This window comes from Xenopus tropicalis, chromosome 8 (genome assembly GCF_000004195.4).
Source record: "Xenopus tropicalis strain Nigerian chromosome 8, UCB_Xtro_10.0, whole genome shotgun sequence".
NCBI lineage: Eukaryota > Metazoa > Chordata > Amphibia > Anura > Pipidae > Xenopus > Xenopus tropicalis.
This window is the reverse complement of record NC_030684.2, coordinates 113,674,666-113,700,230: the sequence shown is the minus strand read 5'-3', so window position 1 is coordinate 113,700,230 and position 25,565 is coordinate 113,674,666. Positions and strand designations below refer to the sequence as shown.

General features: G+C 40.3%; 1 protein-coding gene across 5 annotated transcripts in view; it reads right to left on the bottom strand.

Moving 5' to 3' along the window:
- Positions 1-25,565, bottom strand: part of npas3 (neuronal PAS domain protein 3) — a 284,441-nt gene that overhangs the window by 133,077 nt on the left and 125,799 nt on the right. For all 5 annotated transcript variants that reach the window (XM_012968644.3, XM_012968649.3, XM_012968646.3 and 2 more), the window contains 1 exon segment: positions 14,562-14,806. In XM_012968644.3, coding sequence (XP_012824098.2) covers positions 14,562-14,806 — 245 coding nt within the window.

Below are 25,565 nucleotides of genomic sequence, written 5' to 3'. Positions count from 1 at the left end.
ACGTCCGCGACTCGCTGAGGGAGCCGGTTCTGCGCATGCATGGAGGGTATTTAAAGCTATCAAACGCCTCCTTCTGTGCTATGTTGTCTGTGGCCTTGCCTGGGAAACTAAGCCTGCTTGATTTACCTTACGACTTTCTGTTGCCGATCCTTCGTTTGCCTGACTCTGATTTTTAATACTGCAGTTATTATTCTCTAATTTATTTGGAAATGGGGTTAACACCTAATCATGCATGGAAAAAAAAAATACCGTCAAATACCGTGACACCGATATAATTTTGAAAAATACCGTGATATAAATTTTTGGTCATACCGCCCAGCTCTACATAGTGATCATATCCCTCTTTAAGCACCTCTTCTCCATTGTAAACATAGATATAACTGAGACTTCCCATACCCTTTCCCAGCTTAGTTGCCCTTCTTTGGACTCTAATTCAATAATACTCCATTTGAGCACTGGACACCAAAACTGCACTTACCAGTACTTTGTACAGTAGAAGGAAGGAAGACCCTCTCCCATGAATCTAAGCCCCTTTTAATACAGCTCAAAACCTTGTTGACCCTTGCAGCTGCTGCCTGGCATTGTTTGCTACAGCAAAGTTTATTACAAGGACTCCAAGGGTCTTCTCCATTATTGATATGCCTAGTGCAGTCCCATTAAGGGTGAAACTACCTTTAATTGCCCTTCCTAAACACAAACATCACCATCCATCTATGATGCACAATTATTCTTTGTTCATTAGTAATTTTCTTTTGTGGGAACAATACCCAATCATTTGCAACCAGCTGGGATCCTATAAGAATTATTTACTTGTTGCTTGAACTAGGGCCTTCATTGGAGTGTTTTGTGTTTTTGTTTATTTGTTTCCAGTGATAAAGGAAATAGATTTAGAAAACGGGTAGGAGTTTTCATGGGGTCTGCCATATAACTAAATAGTTTCTTAAAGGGGATAATAGAGCTGCACCATTGACTGAAGGCTACTGTATGTGGGGGACCCTATAAAAACCTCTATACTTTTTTTACATTTTGCACTGGGATCCATGCATAATAAGAGATGTTTGCTAAAATGGTGCAAGGTGCAAATTTGTACGCAATTTTTTTTTTAAACAGCTTTCTCCCCAGATTTCTGGCAGAAAATAACACAAAAGTTCTCATACTTCTAGGGTATTTTAGCCTGACCTCTACCAACAATAAAGAAAGCACTGAGCAACTGATATTGAAGAAGCCTCCACAGAAGCAACAGTATGTGCTGGAAAACACATTAAGCATCTAACTAAAAGAGGAATCCAGCAATATATGTTAGCACTGATAGGCCTAATGCTGTTTTGATACTTCAGCAATGCTTTAAGTATAAGAGATGGAAGGAGAAATATTATTTTGTGTGCTGAAATATTTATAGCACAGTAATGCATGCCTCTGAAATCCTCCCACTGACAAAACATTGCGGATCCTGCTTGGGGAGGGGGGGGGGGGGTGTTAGTCTTCCCTTTATTAACTGTTTTACTGTTACACAACCATGGGAAAGGGCTACCTATTCCACTGAGAGTAGGCACAGTAATCCTAGCATTACATTGTCTCTATAATAAAAGATTTGACTGAATTCCAGTATACCTTTTTTTGTCCCTTTTCATAGCACTACAACTTTAAAAAATTCTTACCCACATGTACAGATCTTTTTTACTTAAAAAAATACAGTCGCCCTCCAGGTACACGCTTTTCCCCCTAAGTCTATATCTTCATAAATTATACCAATAAACAAGAAGAGAGTAATTTAGATATATATCTTCTATATAAAATATTATCATGTTCCAGTTTCACTGCAGGTTTAATATACCTGTTGACTTGCAATAAGACTTGGGGCCTATCTATTTGCATTATACTTAATCTATATATTCCTGAGATACCGCACATATTGGCAATAGGGACCACTAAGTTTAGGTTACCAAAAAGAGCCACTGTACAGTAAATGGAGATGTACTTGGTGCTTTTCCCCCAAACTCTTCCCATATAGGGTTTGAATTTTACAAGGATTATTGGGTCCAGGAGAAAAATAAGTCTTTAAACCTGTACTTTATGCAGTATAAATTGAATCCCCACAGTAAGTAGCAATGAGATTCCCAATCTTGATTGCTAATATAACTAATTGTATTGTCAGGCAAACTGCAATCACCGTAATAAGTATGTAATACCTGCCATAAAGATACAGTTCATAAACCAAAGGCTGGAGGGGAGACCATTTGATATGACAGAGATAAAGTAACACAGGTCCCATACTAGTGTCTGTCTGCTTATCTTTTGCTTTCCTTAATTTCCTTTATTGACGCCACAGTTATAGGGCATATATCTCCCATGATCTGAAAGTGACACACCATAATTGTTACACAGCCTGTAAATAAGAAATCCATATACATATTTATCAGCTGACTATCGCTCTTCTGCCTAAATGAGCAAGTATTGGGGGCGGAGCACAAGATTTAACCCCTTTTGGGTGCTCAAATGGTGGTGGGGGGTAATTTTAAGTAAATGGAGAGAAATGTAAAAGAAAATATGTTTTAAAGGAGAACTACAGTGTAAAAAAGAAGTGGCCTGCATCCATCGTCAAAGCACCTCTGCACCAGTATAGGGAGAAACTATCAGGAGCAACTCCCCCTAGTGACCGCAGTGACAAAGGAATCATGGTAAAAAATTCTGCATTGTGGGTAAAAATATATGGCAACTACCATCAAAAATTGTAAAATGACACTTTTCGCAATGCATTTGCAGTTGTAAATTAGCCTATTATGTTTTGGGAATCTTTACCAGCCCACAGCAACCACAGTCCTTTAGCAATAAAGATCTGTACCTTAGAAGATGCCACCAGTTGCTTCCCATTTTCTTCACTGCTGATTCACAGCAACAGTATGGAGTGCAGACCTGCGGCAATTTATTAATCAAGGAATGCAGTGTGCAAAATACTTAGCACGCAACAACCTTTTTTTGCACTTTGCACACTGCCTTCTTAATGATAAATTATGCCTATTATGTCTACATTTGCAAAGAAACCAAGGAAGCAACTATACTCTCCCCAAAGGCTTCACTATGGTAGATTCCTCATCTACCATACACACATACTGTAAATGGCAAGTCTATGCACAGCGCCCTTCTTTGCACTTTGCATACTGCCTTCCTAATGATAAATGATCATGTTATGTCTACATCTGAAAGAAGCTGAGGCAGCATCTATGCCCCCCTCCCCCCAAACGCTTTACTATGGCAGAGTCCCAGTCTACCATACATGGATACTGCGCAACTGCCATAGCCTCACACCCCTTTTATAGAATCTACAATAGGCTTCATAGGTACGTGACAAAACTACTTTATATATACAAAATAGTCATCTAAAAGACAGAACAAATCATGTAAAAGGCTTCAGCAGTGGTCTGACCTAATGTTTAAGAAATAAAATGAATGGGTCAATAGATTGACCAGCAGACTCAGAGTTGATCAATATTCACTGCTGAAGGCTGGACAGTTACACACAATGTATAGATGGTGAAAGATATAAAAATAAAGCAGCAGAGCAAAAGCCAAGAATAGTGTAGGAAGATACAGATATGTAGATAGTCAACCAGAGGACAACCCCACCAAATATTTAGTCTGTTATTAGGCAAAAAATTGTAGCACATTTTCAGTTTGTCTAAAAAAAAGCAAATTTTATCATTTATGATTTAACCTGATTAACAATGCAAGATCCCATTATGGTTTGCTCATTTTTTTGGGCTAAATATTAGCTAAAAACACAAAGTGGGCAATGCCAAAGTGGTGCAAAAAAGCAATATTGGGAACAAAGGGTTAGTGTTATATGTTTCCATAGACTTTTCCTAATCACCCGCACATACCCCATGCAACATAAAAACCAGCTACCCTGAGAATGAGAGTCTGTATCCACAGTAGCCAATCTGGCACTTCAAGGGGCCCAGGCCTCTCCCCCGCTAAGGTACGTGACACACGGGGAGATTAGTAGTCGGGCCACAACAAATCTCCATTGTCGTGGGCAACTAATCTCCCCGCAATGCCATCGCACCGGTGGGATGGCATACACAGTGCCGAGATTTGCCGAAGTCGCCGAAGATACCTCTCAAGGCAACTTTGCGGGGAGATTAGTTGCCCGCGACAACGGAGATTTGTCAAGGCGCGACTAATCTCCCCCATGTGTCTCGGCCCTTAAGGAACAGAAAATAGCAGTAGTGAGAAAATAGCACAAGTGAGTAGGCTGTAGACTGGTGTGGGAGACTCACTTCACAATGGATTTACGATAATTTATAAATTGTTGCCTTTACATCTACCAATAAACCTTACAGCTTATTCGTTACATTTTCAAAGATGATACAGGCAATTTAAATTGGCAGTGAGTTTAGGAGAACTTTATCTGGTTATTCCAACCCCCAAAATCTATGAATTGTGTTGTGTCTATGATATTAACTAATGGTTAATATTATGTCATTCAAACAGCTTAATAAAATTGATTTTTACTAAGGATTATAAAGATGCATAGATCCTCTAGATAAACAGGCAGACATATAAATGGGGAGAGGTGGATGTAGTAAGTGACATACAGATAGTGACATACCTTAAGTCTAAAGAAAAATCATTTAAACATTAATAAAACCCAATAGGATCATTTTGCCTCCAATCAGGATTAATTATATCTTAGTTAGGATCAAGTACAAGGTACTGTCTTTTTATTACAGAGAAAAAGTAATTCAGAGCTTTCAGGAAAATGGGTTTCCAAATATTAGGTCCCATACCTGTAAGAGGTTGACATTGAATCTACTACTGATTCAAAAGAGGAGCTTGCCTTTAAACAATGAGTGATCCTTATGTGACCTGCAAACTGTTCATAGGTTCTCATTCTGCCCTGACAGATGCTCAGGACCTTGCTAATTAAAGCTCTATTGAAACTCACACTTGAAGTCACCTTTTGACAGATTAGTCTGGCTTGTTGCGCTGATTTGTTTCGTCTTGCTTTCCAAAGTTCTCTCTCTGTTAAGAACATCAGTTTGTAAGTATCTTGAAAGATCTTTATCTGAATCTTGTAAAGTATTCTATCCTGGAACCAGTGTGTTGGACAAGCTTCATAGCTAGTTGCTATTTAGCCAAGCTGTGCTTATATTCGGGTGGCTACACAGACATAAATGTCCCGCCATGTACCACTAGGGGTTAAGCCGGCCATGTATGCACCAATAATATTGTACGATATTCAGTGCGTGTATGGCTGCTCGTAAAGGCAACTGATATCACAAAAGGCTGCAGATTTCAGTCGACTCGTCAACCGGCCAGCTTTAAAGACTTTGATTGGGCACCATTGAAGGCGCCTGAGGTGGAGGTAGAATTTCTATTGTTTCTAGCTCCATATCTAACGATTCAGCCCAGAACTTCAGTGGAGGGTGGGAACAACTATTGTTTGCACAAAAGATCTAAATTGTTACGTGTATGGCCACCTTTACTGATGGAACTCTTCCGTTTCCCTCTTGTTTGTGTCAAAAATCAGTTGTTGTTGAGTACATAGTTATAAACTATGCATGGGAAGTAAGATAAATGATTTAATTAGTAAATGGACAGCCAGACATGCATGATGTATGATAAGAAAACACACAGTACAAGTATAATATATATTTTTCAAAATGCTTGGGACCTGAGTTATTCTGGATAAGGGGGAACTTTCTGTAATTTATCGAACCATATCTTAAGGCTTCTAACAACATTTAAACAACAACATTTAAAGATGAAAAAGTACCTAGTTTAGATAACAACAACAAGGTACAGAGAAGGAACAGCACACTATGGAAAAGGCATTGCTTTATTTCCGAGTTTTCTGAATAAAGGGTTAATAATAAGTCCCACGCCTATACATTTGTCTTTGGGAAATGGGCTCACTAAGCACAGGCATGTCTAGCAGATGTTGTGACTGGGTTGAACAGATCTAAAGAGATACAGACTGTAAAAAGATGGCAGGGAGGTTCAATACCAAAGGATGGTTAGGTGCAGCATGGGAGGTGGACACCAGGAGGGGTACCCTTGAGGTAGCAACGGGGAGCCCTTGAAGTAGTCCCAGTGGGCCTGCATACCCCAAACATTGTGCATTTGTGTGTAATTCATAAAAGCAGGCTGAAGGGACACACTGGCATTCATTGAAGTTGCAACAGAGCTTGATTGGAGAATGCTGAATAGCCCCAACGTTGATCAGCTTTGCATCTATTTTAGCACTGTGGTTTTGTTCATAAATTAGCCTTAAGGCCCGTTCTCAACTTTGCCATTGATTCTATGTAAATTCCAGTGTGAGGCAGGTGAGAAAATACATGAAGAACAACAGATATAAGTCAAGTATAGTTCTGGTTTTGGCTGATTTCAAGGGATTTCTGCCCACATCCCCACTAGGAGCTCTACAGATTTCTCCTGAATGCACATTTGACAACTGGCCATACAAAGCACTGATGAGACTCAAATACAAACTAGGCTTAGTTATTGAACACATTTTTCCATGGAGAGCTCTTAATTAAAAGTATGCTAATTACAGCCGCAGATATGGTGCAAGGTCCATTACAGTGTCCTTAGAAATTAGTACATTGTAATCAACCGTGCAGTAACCTAAAAAAAACTCCTGATATAAGACACCTAACAAGAATACAAAATGGCAATTTCCATTATGCGGTTGGTATGCTGGAGTTCAGGCCTTGGCCTGGCTTGTGATGGAACAGAAATATTGACATACTTTGAGAAGTTTAACAGAACACAGAAAAAGGGCCGCTCAGAAAAAGGTCACACTATGTAGGAAACTGATGAACATCACATGGTAACAGTGGGCAAAAATACCCTTTTAAATACAGGGTAGTGGATTCATGGAATAACCTTTCACTAAGAGTGGTAGAAATCAATATACTATGGAAATGCAGAAGATGACCTATGGCTATCCCATACATAAATGAAGGTCAGAGATCTTGTAAGATTATGCAGGGAGCTAACAGGCTAAATGGGCGTTCCGCCACGTTTGCTCTCTGGCCCCCACATTTGGTGTTTCTACCTGAGAAATCATTTGCCGTTATTATGGAGGAATCTGAACCCCATGCTGCTAAACCCACCACCCTGACTTGAAAAACGGATGTGTTATAGGAGCAGCGACCAAAACAGCTCTCCTCCTCCTCCTAAGCCAAAAGCAATTTCTTTTTCTAATTTTAGTTATGCACAAGCCTGCGGGCATCATGAGCGTTTAGTAATTAGTTTTATAATTACTGCTGTTTTGCTCGCTGTCATTCAATTTTTCTTACAGCCCGGCCCGGGAATGCAATGTCTCTTGCCCACAGCTGTGGAAATTGCTCTACGATTAGAAAGCAAAAAAAATAAATAAAATAAAGAGGGGGGGGGGGGTGTAGAGATAAAGAACAGCAACAGCCTTTGTTGGCTAAGATGTTATGCCAAGAGTTGCCCACTGTGTTTAACTCTTTCTAGTATTTTAATGACGGCAAACCATCAGGCACCAATAGAGAATAGCCAGCAGTTTGGCTGGAATGTGTGTTTTTCTGAAAGGAGGGAGAACCTTTATAGGGACTTGTGGGAAAATGACTATAATCAGGAGTGATGCAGGATGAAGATAATGCCCAGATTCCAGTCACCATTTAAAAATGTAATTATGTATCAACTCATGTTACAGTTTACAGTATTTCTACTGAACAGCAGAAGAATTTTAGCCAAATGAGCCCCTATATTGGCCAGTATTGGCTGGCATTACACAAAGCCTGTAGACGTAAAACAGATAATTGAATTCTGCACCCAGAATTAAAATTCTGTAATTTAATTCTGTAATGTATTACTTAAACACTCTAGTTTCCTCTTAATTCAATATTTTTACAGCAAAGCTGCTCTCTAACCCCCTATTTCTTATTAAGCAAATCTGTAAGTAAATAGTGTTGGAAGCTCAGGGTTAAAAGAGGGTCAGAACTAGGGGTAGGAAGTGAAGTACTGATGTATTGAAAAACTTGCCACTCAGTGTGAGACTCACCATTGCCCAATGCAATGCATAGAATTTTGTACGCTGTAGCTGGGCTCTTGACTGTTTAACTTTTTGATAGCGGAACCGGGTACTTGGAGCCTGCCCCCTTTGATGTTGTCTCTTACATTAGTTGTCTTGGGTGCACAAGCCTTCTTGGGAGCACCATGCATGGAAGAATGGGCAAAATTGCAAGAAACATTTTAATGTGGTATGGACCACACAATGTTTGAGAGGCTAATCATTAGAACTTCTCAAAAAATCTTGAGCTGAAGTGAGCGAGATTCTGTGTAAGAAGCGATCAAGGCAGGCAAGTTCAGCAGGCAGATCTGACCCTGTCAATAAACGTCTGCATTTTCAGTAGCACAGAAAAGTCACAGAGTGAATGATCAAAGGTAGACATGTACATGGGGACACAGCAGAATGGAATGTGGCAGAAAAGCTTTGCAGAAGCTAGAGAAGGAGCAAGCCAGTCAATGGGCTGTAAACAACAACAAACTCAGTTATAACTGGAAGCATGCAGCAAGCTCCTTTTAGAAACGCCTTGGTCCATGTTCTTTGGGACACTAAAAACCTGAAATTTGTGCGTTTTCACTTCAAAATCTGAATGTTACTGACAATAGCAGATGATTATTCGTCTAAAGATGTTCAAGAAGTGGCCCACCTATAGTCATGTCCCCTAACTACTGGCATTCTAATTAGCTGCTGCTAAAAAGCCCTTTAGGGCCATGACAGACAGGTAGAGGCATTTCCATGTGAGGAATGCAGCATGTAAAGTGTTTTACACATGGCAATTCCAATGGACACAGGTAGGCATGTATATTTTGATTCTTTATCACCTGCGGAACACAGGATTTCCCACAGGAGATATTGCACCCTGAAGCATCATCCGGCCTTAAGGCTGGCTAAAAGGCAGAAATCCACTCCAGCCAGCTGGACACGACTGGGAAAATATAAATCACCTAAAGGGCCAGTTTAAAGGGGACCTGTCGCTCATACATAAAAAGCTGTCTAATAAAAGTCCTTTGCAAATTAAACATCAAACCTAGAGTATTTTTTATTAAAACATCAATGCCTGTTATAACTGTATTATAGATAGATCTATACTACAGTTATATAGAAATCTGAGTTCTCAGGCATAGAGGCGGGGCAAGCATTTACTTTCATTTTCTAATCAGCACTTTCTAGAAGTCACTGTACTCCTCTCATTCTACCTCCCTCCTCACCACCCATTATTGTGTTGCCTGTGCATTGCATCAGGTCCCCCATTCAGCACTTACACAAGATTTTGGGTTAATACAAAACTTGTCTATAGTTTTTCCTATTATTTTTTCCTAGAAATTGAGCCCTGCAGTTTTCTTGCAGCATTGACAAAGATACTAGAAAAACTCAAAATACTAGAATACAGATACAAATTACATTTTTTTATACAAACAATGTAATATTTACCCCCAAACTCCAGCGAACACCGCAACCTGTACACTAATTAAAAATGCTGGCACAATATTGTCAGGATATTACATGGGAGCAAATCATCCTTCTAAATGGCATCCAACCATGCAAAATTTGGAATCCATTTTAGAGCTTTGCATTTGTGTTCGAAAAAATTATACCAGCATGTGTGGATCCTGTGCTGCACATGTATACATGCTCGCTCTTTACAGTCCGCATACATGCCATTTAGAGAATAGGGGAAATAAATAAAAAAAAGGAACCCAAAGTCCACCCCCCTAAAGCTGCCACCCTAGGCACAAGACCCTGGGTGTCTATTGTCTATATAAAAAAACAGCCCGGGCCAACACAGGTATCATTGTTCATTAAGCATGGATCAGCGGGTAAATCTGACAATACTGTGACCCTTTTTATGAAGCCCAGTTAGTTGGAAAGATGGTCCATGTGCACATTTACCCAATATTATAACATGACTCTTGTTGAATTTCATTAGCAGTGGAGCATTTACTGCATTGCCATAAATCCTCTGCTGATTAACACCCTGTGATAATGGGAGTATAACCAATAAATCTGCCCTGTTGGTAGGCCTTACGGGTCAAGAGAGCTAGAGTTGGTGGTGCACATAGTGAGAAATCATTGTGTAATTAGCAGAAACATTTAAGGCTCAGCTTACAGACCTTCAGACTGTGGTGCAGTTTTATGCATTTTACAATACAGCAATACAATATTAATTGGTCTCAATCTGCCCCAGGGGTCTGTACCTGCTAGAATGTAGATGAATGTTGAACATATAAAAAAATGGTAATGGCCAAATCTTTCTGTGTTCAGTTTTAGTTTAGTCTCTGGTCCTATTGGTACAGACCTACAAGGCAAAGTGAAAGGAATTAACCCTTGCATTGGCAAGTGCTTAAAGGAACAGTAACACTAAAAAATGAAAGTGTATAAAAGTAACTAAAATGTAATGTGCTGCTGCCCAGCACTGGTAAAAGTTGTGTGTTTACTTCAGAAAGTCTACTATAATTTATATAAATAAGCTGTTATGTAGCCATGGAGGCAGCCATTCAAATGAGAAAAGGCACAGGCACATAGCAGATAACAGATAAAACACTATTGTATTCTACAGAACTTATCTGTTATCTGCCATGTAACCTGTGCCTTTTCTCCTTTTTTCCAGCTTGAATGGCTGCCCCCGGGGCTACACAGCAGCTTATTATATAAATTATAGTAGTGTTACTGTAGCAAACACACCAGTTTTACCAGTGCAGGGCAACAGCGCATTATATTTTTATTACTTTAAAGCTCTTTCATTTTTTAATGTTACTGTTCCTTTAAAGCGGTAGTTAACCTTTAAATCCACTTATACTATCATGTAGCTATTATTATTGTACACAAATTGCAACAGGCCTTGATGTTTTTATTTTTGTTGTTTTTTCCAGTTTGGCCCAATTTATCCTAGCAACCAGGCAGTGGTTTGAATGACAGACTGGAAGATAAATAAAAGAGGGTCAGATAGAAAGATAACTCATAAAATGTAACAATAAAATTGTAGCCTCATGGAGCAATATATTTTTTTTTTCGGGGTCAGTGACCCCACATCAACCAGGTAGAATTTTGTATTTAATTAATATTAGTTAGAAACGAATAATGGTGATGGGTAAGAATCCCTTGGCCCCAGCTTTTTCATGGCATCAGAAATGATTCCATGTGGTTGGACAGGAAGAGTTCAGCACCCATCTCAACACCACACTTGGAGTGCTCCCACAATCCCTTTCTGTGTATCTATGTATTTTAGCAGAGTTATTCTGCAGGAAGAATGGCCAAACTTCCATGTGGGTTAGCACCCCCACACCCGTCCCTTTAATGGTGGTCTTATGCCTTTAATAAAATGGGTGTTGGTTAATGGGCAGTCTTCTCCTTTACAAGCCACAAGCGGGTGAGGATTAAGCCTGTAGAACCAAGCTGTGGTCCTGACAATCTCTCTCTATAAAAGCTGAAGGCATGGGAGTGACTAAGCCCTCTGACTCAAACCAGCCCCCAGGTCAAGAGTGGCAACAGTGCATGGGAGTGCCAGCCTTTGAAAAATATGACCAGAGGTAAATAGACAGGACCACCATACGGGGTTTATTGACATGGTATGGTGGCTTACCAATCTTATGATCATAATTTTATAGCTAAAAACTCCTGTTTTTGTTAACACATGCACTAGCATAGATAATCTACTTATGAAACAGGGGACCAGGGAATGTGCATTGATCAATCCCCCTCTCTTTTTGTATGCTTGTAGTTAATTTGGCCAGCTCAGTCGCACTTCCATTGTATTTGTATACTTTATTTAGCCTTGGAGTGCTCCCACAACCCATTTCTGTGTATGTAGTTGTGGGAGACCCTCATTATTACTGTAAAGTAGGCTCCCAAGTTGGCAGCCATTGTATAAAGTGTTACCATCTTACTCTTATGTCACCATAATTTTCTGTCATACCTAGCATCTCCAATTCTTCCTACCTACATTTGTTGCTCTGTGGGCCCTTGAGCCTGAGCTTTGACAGGGGGCCTCAGTCTGACGACCACTTAAGTAGAGTGCCTATTCCCTCTCCTAAATACATCTGAAATTCCAGATTGAAAGTCAATAAGTGTGTGATAAGGGGTGGAAACTTGTTTGCACCCCTAAAAATTCTTGGAAATGTTGTTGAATGTGTAATATACCAATCTTTCCTTATATCTGTGACCTTGTTACAAGGAAAGTTGGGCCCTAGGCAAAGGTTGTTCATCCTATTGGGACTTGAACCAAAAAAAATGGGCAACCACTGGTCTAGGACCACTGATAATAGTAACAAAGTTAGCATGGTTATGTTCTGGTGTGCTCTATTATATGGAACTAAGGTCAGGGGCGTAACTAGAGAGAAAGCAGACCCTACAGTTCCAGGGGGCCCCAGTAACAATTTTAACATGTATTGGTAGAATGGGTTTTAAAATATATTGGTAGAATGGGTCAACTTACCAATGTTTAAATTAAATTTGCTGTGGGGCCCAATAACATCTAGTTATGCCACCGACTAGAGTTGTAATTAATACTTGTAACTGTAGCTCTAGTTAGACTTGGGTGGGAGATGCCTAGGAGTGTGGGTAAAGGTAAACTGATGCACTAATATTTTGCAAGCACCTCAGGTGGAAAGTAAATCAAGTTGTTTAACGTTTGCAGTCCTATCCCTGTTGATACAAAGCTATGAAAATTACTTTATTATTGCAGCTGTAATGTATGTAGAGAAATGGATAACGGTTACCTTTTTATTCCTATGTTGTATTACCAGGTTTATTACCTGTTATACATATACTTTTATCTACATTATTATGAATGTACTTTAGGGAGCATTTAACAAAGTGCTGGTGGAGCTCAGTTATTTTTTTTCACCAGTGACCCTTCAGGGACTAACGGACTCTATGTTTAGAACTGTAAGTAGCAAGGGACACAGTAACAAATCCGAAGTGCTGACGATTCCTTCTTATGCCCTGCATGTCATGTCATATTTGTCAGGCATCTGCAGATGGTCTAATAAATGCTGTTAGGCATGGTAAATGTGCCCCCTCACCTAATGTTTTTAGCCACAGACGACTGGAGTTGCAGGTCATCTTCTGGTTTATGACATGCCCCTGTCTATCAGAGATCTAACCAGCCTAAAGAGAAGCCTTATTAGCAGAATAACATATTATCATAAGTTTTCCCAGATTTGGCTCATATCAGATCACTGACAGGACCCAACTGCAAGTAAGAAGGGAACTAAGGTATGTATGGGGACTTCTTGAAGGCTGCCCAACTACATGGCCCGATAAAGATATATATCTAACAAGCAGGTTAGAAAATCCCATCAGATTAGGATGTTATTAGCACATTGATGTGCTTCTAATGGGGCTTCATGGGCTTCCATTGTGATTCAATCGTTGGTTTTGGGGCCTTGATTAGATCAACCTCATTTGGCACAGCATATGGTTAATAAGTCAGGCAAAAACCCACACATTTGAAATGTGCCAATGAGTTAATCTTCCTGTCTATGCACAGCTTGTGAAAGCTGTTTTGAATTAGAGGAAAGAAGCTCCTTCCCCTAATATCTCAGGGAGTCAAAGAGTGCTATTTATATTCAGTTAGCCTAAATAAATAAACCAATGGGCTGCCAACTGAGTGGCTACAAAGAAAAGTTCTGAGTTTAAAGCTGTTAAAGTGACTAAAAAGGCACTTTAAGGAAGTTTCTTTTTCGGGTTTATATGCCCTTTAAGCGATGCACAGGGTGATTAAAAAAAATAAATTTTGCACTGTTTGTGTAACTTTTTGCCACAGAACCTATGCATGTTTATAAGCCAAGGTTGCATTTTATACTTGTGTTTTATGTGTAGAACCTAATACATTTCTGATGTAGTTGGTTTGGATTGATGGTTAGAAAGAGATGTGTACATTCCGTATGCCAAATGACTACAAGCCCCAAGCCAGAGACACTTTAATTTGTGTCAAGTGAGATATTAATTTTCAGTTCAATTTTATTAACTTGGAGAGGCAAATAAGAGTATGCATGATTCCTCGTTTCTCTTTCCTGACCTGTGATGCTATATGAGCTCTTATACAGTGTGCAAATTGTGTTGGCTGGGAGAGGAATGGTTAAACCGAGACAGGCTATGTTTGCCATGCTGTCAGTCAGCAAGTACACCGGACTCATTAATCTGCCATCTTTGTTTACCTCATCGCACAGACTGATTAAATGAATGATTGCTGACAGCTCTCTGAATTTTTATTGTGTATTCCCCGCCAGCAAAGAACAGTTTAGTGTCACTGTGAGTATGAGGCTAAGAGCAATGAGGATCCTTCTAGGCTCTAAGCATAGAAAGGTTTCAAGACAGTACTTCGGAGCCTGATACTTTAGCAGTGATGGTGCAAAGCTATATTGTTGATTAGTTAATTCACATGTGTGCCATGGTGGATGCATTTCCCAACACATATGCGTATAGATCATATTTAGCCAACTATCAAATACTTGTCCTAAATTATTGAAAAATACTAAAATGTATGTGAAATATCTGTGCAAGTTCAACAATGCCATACCTTTAACAGAGGTGTTTGGTGGAGGACCTTCTATACGTAGGTTCCAGGGCGGGTCTCCCTGGCCGGCAAAGTCTCTCATCTTCAGGTAGCTGATGGTCAGCCGGATGATGGATGCCTTGTCAAGTTGACTGGTGATGGCTGCAGGGAGCGGGAGAAGTTTGGCCAGCTCGTAAAACTCAAAGTTCTCCTTCCCCCGCCGAGAACGAGCCGCGTCCCTCGACTTCTCTTTCCGCAGGGCTTGTAAACTGCAGGTGAGAGAGGAGGCTGGTCACTTAAGTGCATATAAACACCAAATCTAAACAATGCTTTGCATATGGCATAGAAAAGACTGGCTCCTAAAGGAGCTGTACAATAGATACACTTTACAGGTGACAAGGATGAATGGATGATGGATATCTTTAAACTGCAGTCAATGCAAGCTGATACAAGTATGACACACAGAGGTGGATACCACTCAAGCTGAACCTAACCATGGCTTCTGATGACAACTGTTGCGATCACAAGTGACTACAACGGGAAGCAATCCGTAACCAATTCCAGCATACTTATTCTCCCAAAGCCATCATTAAAATCCACCTATATTGAGCAACTTGGTATACCGCAAGATATTTATTTCTCACACCCCATCTTAATGGACCCAGGAGACAAGTAAAAGTGTCAAAGTGTAACTACACCTCATTCACAGAAACATGTTAGATTTTTTTCACTCTGAGAAATTTTATTTTTATTTAAATACTGTGAGTTTTCTAAGTCAAATTCTCCATTTACAACAACTCACTGGTGTCACCTTCTATTGATCAATGCAGTAAGAGCATGGAGACGGAAGGCTGTCAAAGAATGGTTATAAATATGCATATGCCTCCCAGTTACACAGAGACACACACACGTACACAAATTCAATTAGAACTCACAGGCATATAACATGTCACCCTGTCATTCAATTAAAGCTATTGGTTTCTGATAATAGAATCACGGGCAATGGCAATCATTGCCCTAAATATGAAAAGTCTAAGGGATGGAAGTCCATTTTGATAAGTACATTATAAACAAATCTCTCTTTTTCTGCCCAAATCTGGCAGGAAAAGGGAACCTAAACACATTGGAGCCACTGGTAAGCTGCAACTTTGGGCACGTAAGAGATTTTCCCACCCAGCCGCTACATATATATTTTCAATCTTCTCCACCACCCAACACGCACTGATCTGAATATTAAAGTGTGTTCCAAGTCTACAGAGAACACTTAAGCCAATTTAATAAGTGGATTGCCACGGATAAAGGAATGGGCAAAGGAACATTAGATATGGTAAGGGTTAATTTCCTTTTCAATCCACATATTCCCATCCTTTGTCTGTGCATGAAATGTTCCTAGTTCCGAATGGATTTTCCTGTACATACCTTCTATTAATCAATTACTGCGGCCTGTGAGATATGGAGGACGTTCAACATCCTCTACTTGCCCATCAAAAATTCATCAAAAGGCTATAGCTGTGCGGCTTTGAAGGCACCCTCCACCTCTTGTGTTTCGTTGTCTAGCGATCAGAGGTATCACCTGTTCCTCCTTACCCCAGCCTCATGTAATAGGATCCTTGTACCAGCATGCAGAGCATCCTGGCATCTAACATGAGAACAAGCACAAAGGAGCCAACCTTGGCACCCATGGGAAATCTTGAGCTGTTCTACACAGTAACTGCCCTCACAATCACAGCCAGTCAACCAGAATCACAGTTCATAGACTTGGCACCATCAAACCATACAATCAAATACACTATTCTGATGTAACCATACACACTCAGTATACATATACCATTGTTACTATCCTGGGAATGCCACCTGTTGGGCCCTATGGCAATATCATTTTGGGGTCCCCTAAGCCTTGAAACTGAGACATTTTTCATAAATATGCCTGTCCCTGTTGGGCCCCCTATACCTTAGGGCTGCCCTGTAATCACATGGTCTCTTTCCTCTAAAGTTATGACCCCGTTTACTAGTACAGGTATACAGACACTGTCATGTTGTTAGTGCAGTGTTTTTCAACCTTTTTTGGGCAAAGGCACACTTGTTTCATGAAAAAAATCACGAGGCACACCACCATTAGAAAATGTTAAAAAATTTAACTCTGTGCCCAGCAGCAGTGCCCCCCTAGTACACTGGTGCCCAGCAGCAGTGCCCCCCTAGTACATTGGTGCCAAGAGCAGTGCCCCCCTAGTACATTGGTGCCCAGCAGCAGTGCCCCCCTAGTGCATTGGTGCCAAGAGCCAGCCCCCCTAGTACATTGGTGCCCAGCAGCAGTGCCCCCATAAGTCAGTGTGCCCCGTGGCCCCCCCTAATACATTGGTGCCCAGCAGCATTTTACTTCTGCTCTTCGGCGGCTTCAGCAGCATCTTCCCCTCACGCGCGCCGCCTCTGCACTTCTGCCTACACGCGACCGCACACAGGCCCTTTTATAACGTTGCGCCCCGTGCGTACTGACGTCACCCGTACACACGGGGCGCAACCAATGGCAGGGCCCGGATTTTATTAAAGTACTTTGAAACTTTGAAAGTAAAAATTGCGGCCCTGCCTACGGCACACCAGGCAACATCTCGCGGCAGTTGAAAAACGCTGTGTTAGTGTATTGGAAGGGACAGCACGCCTCTTGCTGTGAGACAGAGCTACAAAGGAAAGTCTTGGCAACTAGTTACTTGGATTGAACCCAGATGGTGAATTTATGTTCATCTGAAACATGTATATGTGCGCCCCCCGGTTGTTAAAGCAACTGATAGTATAGGTTAAAGAAACACTTGGCACAATAACTTGCAATTGCTTTTCCCAAGCTAGCTGGTACTTAGGGACTGTAAACATGTTTCTGCTCTTATATCCATATAGCATAGCAGCTGTAAAAATGATGGGTAAGAAACCAAAAACTGCCCAAATACATGTATTACACATCATATACCCTCCCCTGTAAAAGCTGAACATTCATTTAGGAGCTTCAGAATCCCTTAAAGGAGAACTAAAGACTAAAAGGACTATGGCTAGCAATGCTTAATATTATATAATAAAGTTACTATAACAAGCAAGAGGTTCAGCAGCCCAATAACAGTAAAGTAGTCCACAGGAGATCCCCATCGTTTATCTTGTTAGGCCCATCGTGCGCAGGGCTACAGGGCTGTCAGATAATGGGGAGATAATGGGGAGATGCTGTGGGGGCATCTTCACATTTGCCCAAAAATATGATTTAATATGCCCTGGTGAGTCTAGGTACGGTGTTATGGTGCCAAGTTCTGAATGCTGACCTCAGACTCCAGTTCTAAATATCATGCTATTTAGAAATCACCCAAAGAGGTATCAGTAATCAGAGCCTGGCACCAATACGCCAGGTGGCAGAAAGCGATGCGCAGGCCTAGAGGTGCCAGGCAAAGTGCCTTTATTCTTGCATGAGATATTCCTCATGTCTCTTAGTCGTGTATCACTGGGACACTCAGTCTGTCGTGTTCTACAGCAGCGATGTGCCATTTATATCAGGCCAAAATACGCTGCTATATTTAGTTGTGAAATTGGCCTTTTATGTTCCTGATGTTTACAGAGTCGAAGAGAAATTAATGTTGACAGCCGCAGGCAGCTTGGCTTAACCCTTTTGTGCCTGGGGGGAATCAGCCCTGCATGACACTCTGCAGGGAATCCCAAACTGCTGTAAGTTTGGTCTTCATCCCCTCGGTATGTGGCCCACCTAACCAAAATAATCTTTGTTTTTTTATTTACTACTATTTTAACACAGCTCTGTACAGAGAATCTCTGGAGCACAGCAAGTACTTGCTCAACTGAGTTTATAATCTAAATTGGTGCCAGAGGTGTTGGGGAATAAATTGAATTGCCTTAAGTTACAAGGAGCCTGTAGGGGAATAGCATTTTTATTGTAGCCACGGGGCCAGCCCTGGATAATCAGGAATTTATATTATAATCTAATCTGAGGGGCTCCACCAGTTGCTGTGCCAGTATCTATCAAGAGCCTGGGGGACCCAGATTGGACATTCCTAATCTTAGGTCAGTCGCCGCAATTTGTTGTCGCGGGCGACCTGCAATGCCATCCCAGCAGCTAGAATTTAAATTGCTGGTGGGATGGCATACACAGCGTTGCGATTTGCCAAAGTCGCCCTAAGTTTCCTCTCAAGGCAACTTCGACAAATCGCAGCGCCACGTATGCCATCCCACAGGCGATTTACATTCTAGCCGTTGGGACGGCATTGCGGGGAGATTAGTCACCCGCGACAAGGGAGATTTGTCATGACGCGACTAATATCCCCGTATGCCCCTGCCCTTAAAGGAGCAGGAGATATTTGGACAAGGAAATGCCTCACACTGTCAGGTTATATAGTAAAAAGGCAGCCTTTATAACATGGGCCAATAAGTGCCTGTGGATTTATGGGTGATGTTATCATTGCAAGCAGATCAGTGGATTCAGATAAACAGTTATGGGATACTGTCTGGTGGCTTTAGACACCTATCTACACATGAAATTACGTTACAATTCTATTTATGCAAATAGAATTTTAAGAATGGTACAGCCCAGCTATGCAGAGACCCCAGTATTACAAAGCAATATCAGTTTGGTAAGGTATACCTTTTTGTGAGCAAAGAACATTTGCATTTATACAATGTTGTCATACTGCTCATTCCCCATACAGCTAAAAAGTAGAAATCCCAATGGGGGTTATTTTTAAACACTGGGCAAATTTGCACCTGGGCAGTAACTCATGGCAACCAATCAGATGATAGCTTTAAGTGTTTGACCTGCAGCTGGCTGGAAAAATCAAACCACTGATTGGTTGCTATGGGTTACTGCCCAGGTGTAAATTTGCCCAGTGTTTATAAATGAACCCCAGTAAATAAAAAGTTATATTACTTCCCCCTACAGAAAAAAGCCCTTAATAATATCTATGTGCAACATGGTCCATAAATTATTTGGTGACAGTGCAAAATGGTATGAGGATATATATGTCTATGGTGGAAATAAGGGCTAATAGGAATTTCCCTTGACTGGCATCCACTAGAAGAGACTTTTGCAGGCCAGTGTGACTCTGATAGTATCCCTTTAACCCTTTAATATGGCCTATGAATTAGAATGTATATTGAATTATTTTAGATGGAATTTCATACTATTATTGGGGGGGGGGGGGGGGGTGGTATAACCCACACTTGTGTATTTAAGGATTCTTTGGGTGGAGAAGTAGGAGTGTAGATTTCTCTAAAATTCACTGTATTAAAAGTGAGAAGACCAACAGTATACAACATGGTGGCCAACTGTGTATCCCAGCCCAACAGCTAAGAAATCCTTTTCATTTTGGATCCCAGTAATAGATATTACTGGAAAGCTGCAGAGAAGGAAAGTTCTGCACACATAGCACGTAATGATTGTTATATTATACAGGTATGGGATCTGTTATCCGTAATGCTTAGAACCTGAGATTTCCAGATAAGGGTTTTCTGTAATTTGGATCACCATACCTTATATATAGCAAATCATGAAAAAATTAAACTATTTGGTTCAAATGGATTCTATGGGAGATGTTCCCATAATTCAGTGCTTTCAAGATATCAGGTTTCTGGATACGAAATCCCATCTGTACTATAAATTCAATGTAAAAAAAAAGAAAGGTATGTTCTTCTTAGAAACAGGGCGTATTTCCATTTAATTAGCAGATTATGCAATTTATCTTCTATTAAGGGATAATTTGCACTTCTGTAATGAGCTCTGTTTTAACAAAAACCCCACTCATAATTTAAGAGACAGGTACCTTGAATATTGGATAGGAATCCCAGTGAATCAATGTATACCTTAGATATACCTTACAAAAAAGCAGCTGCACTACATATGGCTTCCAAATCAACTTTTTAAAATCTGAAGCGTTGAAAAAAAGAATCACCCCCTTTTCACTGGGGGTGTTTATCACAGAATAGGTCCTGACATCCATTTATTCCTATCGGCTTCTCACTAAACAGACAAATGGGTGAAAAGTGGCGAATAAATGCAATTATCACTGGCTGAAGGAAGAATGCAGGATGGGCAGAATAGAGGTGTCGCATCTGATTACTGCACTGACACCTAACAGAATGGGTGACCCTGGTTCAGGTCACATGCTTCCCCTCCTTCCTCCCATACTTCTTCTGCCAGATTCAATTAGCAACAGCAAAGCCTAAGGCCAGAGAACACAACTAAGTGATGTAAAAAGCCCCTAGCTGATCAAGGTCACCTCCTAAACCCTGGATTGCAAGCTTTTGAGTCAAGTACATGCAAGACAATATAGGTGCACTGATAAAAGATATGACCTTCTCTAAAGGCACACATACTATCTAGATACAAGGAAAAAAAAATATTCCATGCTGGATATGGGGTTAAGAAAATAATTATATATAAAGTTTAAGATTTAAAACCAAGCAATCACCATTGGGATTCATCACAAAATTATAGGCAACACGTTACTGCACAATGGTTAGTATTGTGCCTTGCACTGCTATGGGGTCCTAGGTCCGATTTCAGCCAGGACACTTACTGGAAGGTGTCTGCTGATGAAACTGACCCCCAATGTGGAAAGGGACTTTAGACTGTAAGCTCCATTAGGGCAGGGAATGATGTATAAATATCTGTAAAATGCTGTGGAATCTGTTGGCGCTATTATAATAAATAATAACCAGGAACTAAAAATTAAATCTATGAGATTTATTTACAAATATTGATAATGCAGCCACTGTGGTACATATGATCCAATTAATTATTGGCGCATCTCCTCTTACTAAAAGGCATACAGGGCTGCACATTTACTGAACTAAAGAAGAGAGTTTGTAATATTCCATATACATTAAAGCAGCTTGTCCTATTATATATTAATACATACCTGTGCATTCGTACCTATGCAGCTCAATTGCCAACATACAGGAAGGGCACAGCTCCACTAGATGTCAATGTTACATGTCTGCCAACTCCACTGAACAGTGTTACTGCTCACTCAATGCATTTCAGCTACAGCAACCACTGCTTATAACAGGGCAGTGAGGTTGTGGAATGCCCTTCCTAGAGATGTGGTAATGGCAGATTCTGTTAATGCCTTTAAGAGGGGCCTAGATGAGTTCTTGAACAATCAAAATATCCAAGGCTATTGTGATACTAATATCTACAGTTAGTATTAGTGGTTGTATATATAGTTTGTATGTGAGTGTATAGATTGGTAGGTGTGGGTTAGGTGTGCTGGGTTTACTTGGATGGGTTGAACTTGATGGACACTGGTCTTTTTTCAACCCTATGTAACTATGTAACAGTCTGAAATATCATGGCCTTGCTACATGCAATAAAGCAAAACTTACAGAACCGTGTCGAACCCCCTTGTCTCAGATATAAAGCAGCTTCCCGCGAGAGAGAAGGGCACTGCAAGAAAGCTGGGCCTATCTAACAATGCTCTGTACTAGGAAGTCCAGCCTTTTCATCTTCCAACGTGCTTTTCTAGCAACTAGTGAGAGTCGAGGCTATCTATGATATAAAATCCTTCATTTTTTAAATACAAGCATAGAGTATCTATTAATCGGAATAACTGGAACCTTGGCTTTTTCGCATAAGTGATCTGGATTACTATACCCTTTAGTCTGCAAAAAACATCAAATTAACTCTAGTAAGGATTGCCTCTAGTAAGGATTAATTATATCTTAGTTGGGATCAAGTACAAGGTACTGTTTTATTATTACAGAGGAAAAGAAAATCATTGTAAAAATGGGAAATGGCCTTCCTTTTATTCTGAGCTTTCAGGATAACAGGTTTCCGGATAAGTGACCCCATACCTGTACATGAATCTGTCAATGATATTTCTTATTTTAAGGTTTTCAATTTGGAGAGTAAATATAGCTGGAATAATATGAACTCTAAACAAGCACTGAATATTTTGGGTTATAGTATCAGCCTTTCATATACAGCCTATTCAGGATGGCACCAATCACTAAAATGGGTGAAGAATGAGCACATAATAATGCCACCCACAATGTGGATACTCTTGTCTGTCGCCAAATTGTGAGTTGCACCTTCTTTGGTGCATACAAGGAAAGGGACTCAGAGAACCTTAAACAATATCTGGTTCCAGATGTTGTACCTGCCATTCTGGGACTGGGCACTGAAGTGCGGCTAAAAAAGACATGTCAAGGTGCTTATTTTTGCACTTTTGACATCTTTAGTAAACAAGTCTTTTAAAGTGTAATATTTCCTATGCACAGATCATGCTTTACTACCGGTCTTATATTATTATTATTATTTTTTTTTTTAAGCTCTTTTGAAAGTAAAAAATTAAATGCATCTATGAGGCTAAATTACTACAGGTCCATCTCCAATTCATCTTTTATTCTGACAATAAATAAAAGCCAGGTTGCTAGAGTCAAGGTAAGTAACGACAAGGCTAAAGGGCAGTAGGACAAAAAAAAGACCTAAATACTTTTAAGGGGTGGTTATATAATGTCCTATTCCTAGCAACGTTGCCCTTGGTTTTTAGTATTTTTTTTTTTTTATAGTTTTTCCGTTATTTGTCCTCCTTTTTTTGCTTTCAGAATGGGGTCACTGACCCCAGAAGACAAAAACAACTATTGCTTTGTAAGTCTATTGTTATTGTTACTTTTTATTACTTATCTTTCTATTCAGTCCTTTGCCTGTTCATATTCAAGTCTCTGATTCAAATCACAGCATGGTTGCTAGGGTAAATAAGACCCTAGCAACCGGATAACTGCTGAAGTACCAAACTGGAGAGCTGCTGAACAAAAAGCTAAATGACTGACACAAATAAAAATGAAGACCAATTGCAAATTGTCTCCTACTATCAATGTCTATGTAATACTGAAAGTTAAAGTACAGGTGAACCAACCCAATGTAACTGACCTTGGAATGTCATTGACTACCAGCCACTTAAAGTTAATTAATAGTTTTCATTATTCCCAGGCAAATGAGGGGTTGCAGGTCCATTGGGGGTTAAGAGTATTTTATCTGCTGATCCATTATTCTGCTTGAAATGTATAAAAAAAATTCCACTCCCGTCAATGACGGAACCTCCAGCTGATTTCACCCTAACTACTGCAATTTCAGCAATTCCTTCTCAAAATCATACAGGCATGCGTCTCCTCCCTCCCCCATATCACACTTGACTGGTGAAATGATGGCCTGGCGTTTGGTTAAATCACACACGCTGTCAAAGAGAGGGGGAAAAAAGTGTCAGCCGCCCCTTTTGCTCAATCTTTCTCCGCTTCTCTGAAGCTGAAAGGATTTAAGTGTGTGTGTAAGATTACTGAATATATACACACACAGCTCTGTAATCAGCAAAAATGCCTGCGTGTTATGTGGGAGTGAAATGGGAAATGGTTTAATGTGGTGGATAAGTTGGGGTGTACAGCGCACATATACAGTACACATGGTAAGTATAAATACAAGCACTGCGGTCCATATATTTATTACTAGGGTATTCATTACTAGGGTGCATGGAAGGAACCATGATGATCCCATTGTCGGCAGAAGAGATAAAAAATAGATATTCATTTTGGCTGCATTTTATAAAAAACTGCCAGATTTGGGTTTCTGGCCCTGACCATAGTGATATGACGTTCAAGACCTATTTATGGAGGACTTTGCATCCAAGACATACCTGCGCTCGGCAGTCGATAAAAATCTAAACGGCAATAAGTACAGGGCTTCTTCAGTGTTTGCTAACTTGCGCATCTAAATGACATCTAAATTACAGGGTGGTAGAGGGTTTGCCTACAGCATGTGGCTCACCAATCCTGCCGATTGTGAATACAACACAGTAAAACACAGACAGCACTGTATTCATGGGGGAAGTGCAAGGGATTTCACTCCATACAAGGCCAGCTTCCTTAAAGCAAAGTGTGGGGCAGGCTTTAAAAGTGCCAAATACCATGGCAGTGTGCACCCATTATTTTAACTTTTCCCATTGCCCATCACTTAATAAATGATGCCCTCATTTACAAATCCCAGTGCCGGAGCCCTAAGGGGTACAATTATGGGGGGGGGGGGGGTGCTGCACACCCAATTTACACTACTGCTGAAATTCCAGCTTAAAAGTTAGTTAATGTATTTATAACCTATATATCCTTGGGATATTTCTGAATGGCTAATACACTGTTTTCCTATATCTGTAACCTTTCATGAGCTAAGGGGGGCCCTGACCAAAGGCTGGAACTCTAAAAAGGGGCTTGAACTCAAAACCTCTGACAATCTAGTACGATGCAAACAGCTGGCAGAGAACATTTGGAAAAAATATAAATGGTTCCTAATTCCAGCTAAAGGAATCGTTAGAAAGAAGACACAAGCATTTGTTAGATTTTTTAAGCAAAAATCTCTGGAACAGTGAGCCAATTCCTGCAGCTGTATGTGCAATGCTGAGCTAGATAACAAGATCACTAAAAGATCTCTGTGCCGCTGTGACTTAAAGCTGGCCCTAAAAGGCTACGTTTAATGCCAGAGACATTAATATCCTCCCAGGCAACTTCCCATAACTAGCACACAACTCTTCCTACATAATCTCATGCCGTATCGACGTTTCCCATTCCTCACGCGCCCAGAGCTTCTCTGTTTAGAAAGCAATATGTATTTACTTTACATATAAAACAGGCAGCTGATATAGCCCTGTGTCTAGTCGCAGTGTTTTCAAGTGCAGTGAATTTCACCTGCAGTCCCCGGATGATCACGGACTAATGATGAATTTGCCACTTTAATTAGTTCAGAATAAGCATTTTTTCGGTAAGATTACTATTAAACAAATTTTTTTATTGCTATGGTAAAGACATGGGAGTTATTTGCCAATTTGCACTAGTGAATAGTAACACATAACAACCAAACAGCAGGTAGATTAATGAAAATAAATCTCTGGTTGCTATGGTTGTTGCACTAGTGCATTAGCATTAATAAATGAGCCCCTGGGTGATATTATTAGGAGATATATCCAGCATGAAAGATTCTCATATAAAAATCTAAACAGAGCTACTGTT